Source organism: Galeopterus variegatus, unplaced genomic scaffold (assembly GCF_000696425.1).
Source record: "Galeopterus variegatus unplaced genomic scaffold, G_variegatus-3.0.2 Scaffold12694, whole genome shotgun sequence".
NCBI classification, from domain to species: Eukaryota; Metazoa; Chordata; class Mammalia; order Dermoptera; family Cynocephalidae; genus Galeopterus; species Galeopterus variegatus.
Genome location: NW_007738805.1, coordinates 34398 through 35267, shown reverse-complemented (window position 1 = coordinate 35267; position 870 = coordinate 34398). Strand labels below are relative to the sequence as shown.

Sequence of the window (870 nt, the reverse complement as noted above, 5' to 3'; positions counted from 1 at the left end):
GTTGCTTAGTTTCCTCATGGAATTCTTGACATCTTTATTTCTAAGGGTATAGATCACTGGATTCAAGAGGGGAGTAAATATGGTATAAAATACTGACAGTACTTTGTCTATTGGGAAATTTGTGAAAGGCCACACATAGATGAAAATGCATGGGCCAAAAGAAAGGGTCACAACAGTGAAGTGGGCACTGCAAGTGGAGAGAGCTTTGGAAGAGCCACCAGAGGAACGCTGCCGAACAGTGACCAGAATGGTAGTGTAGGAGATCACCAGGAGGATGAAGCACACCAGGGCAATCATGCCACTGGTTGAGATCATGAACACCCCCAGAATGTATGTGTCTACACAGGCGAGTTTAATCACCAAAGGGAGGTCACAAAAGAAGCTGTCCACTTCATTGGGTCCACAGAAGGGCAGATTCACAGTAAATGCTAACTGACTCAGAGCATGGAAGATGCCAACAATCCAGGAAAGTATGACAAGCCCAACACACATTCTCCGGCTCATGATAGTTAAGTAACGTAGAGGTTTACATATAGCCACATACCTATCAAAGGACATGGAGATCAGCAGTACAATTTCAGCCCCTCCTAAGAGATGTAGGAAGAATATCTGGGTTATGCAGCCTTCAAAAGAGATGACTTTGTGCTCACTGAGGAAGTCTGCAATCATTTTGGGAGTGGCAAATGAGGCCAGGGACATGTCAATGAAGGAGAGATTGCCCAGCAGAAAGTACATGGGTGAGTGAAGGTGTGGCTCTGACACGATGGTGAGCACAATAAGGAGATTCCCCAGCACAGTGGCTGCATAGACTGTGGAGAAAAACAGAAAGTAGAAGATCTGCAGCTCTGATGAACCAGACAGACCACGTAG

General features: G+C 45.6%; 1 protein-coding gene across 1 annotated transcript; it reads right to left on the bottom strand.

Annotated features, from left to right (window-relative positions):
• Window positions 1-5: 5 nt before the first annotated feature.
• On the bottom strand, window positions 6-870 carry LOC103581263 (olfactory receptor 4K3; the record flags this gene model as incomplete). Its single annotated transcript, XM_008563147.1, has 1 exon — window positions 6-870. A coding segment is annotated over one exon (865 nt), but the record flags the coding sequence as incomplete, so codon positions are not given.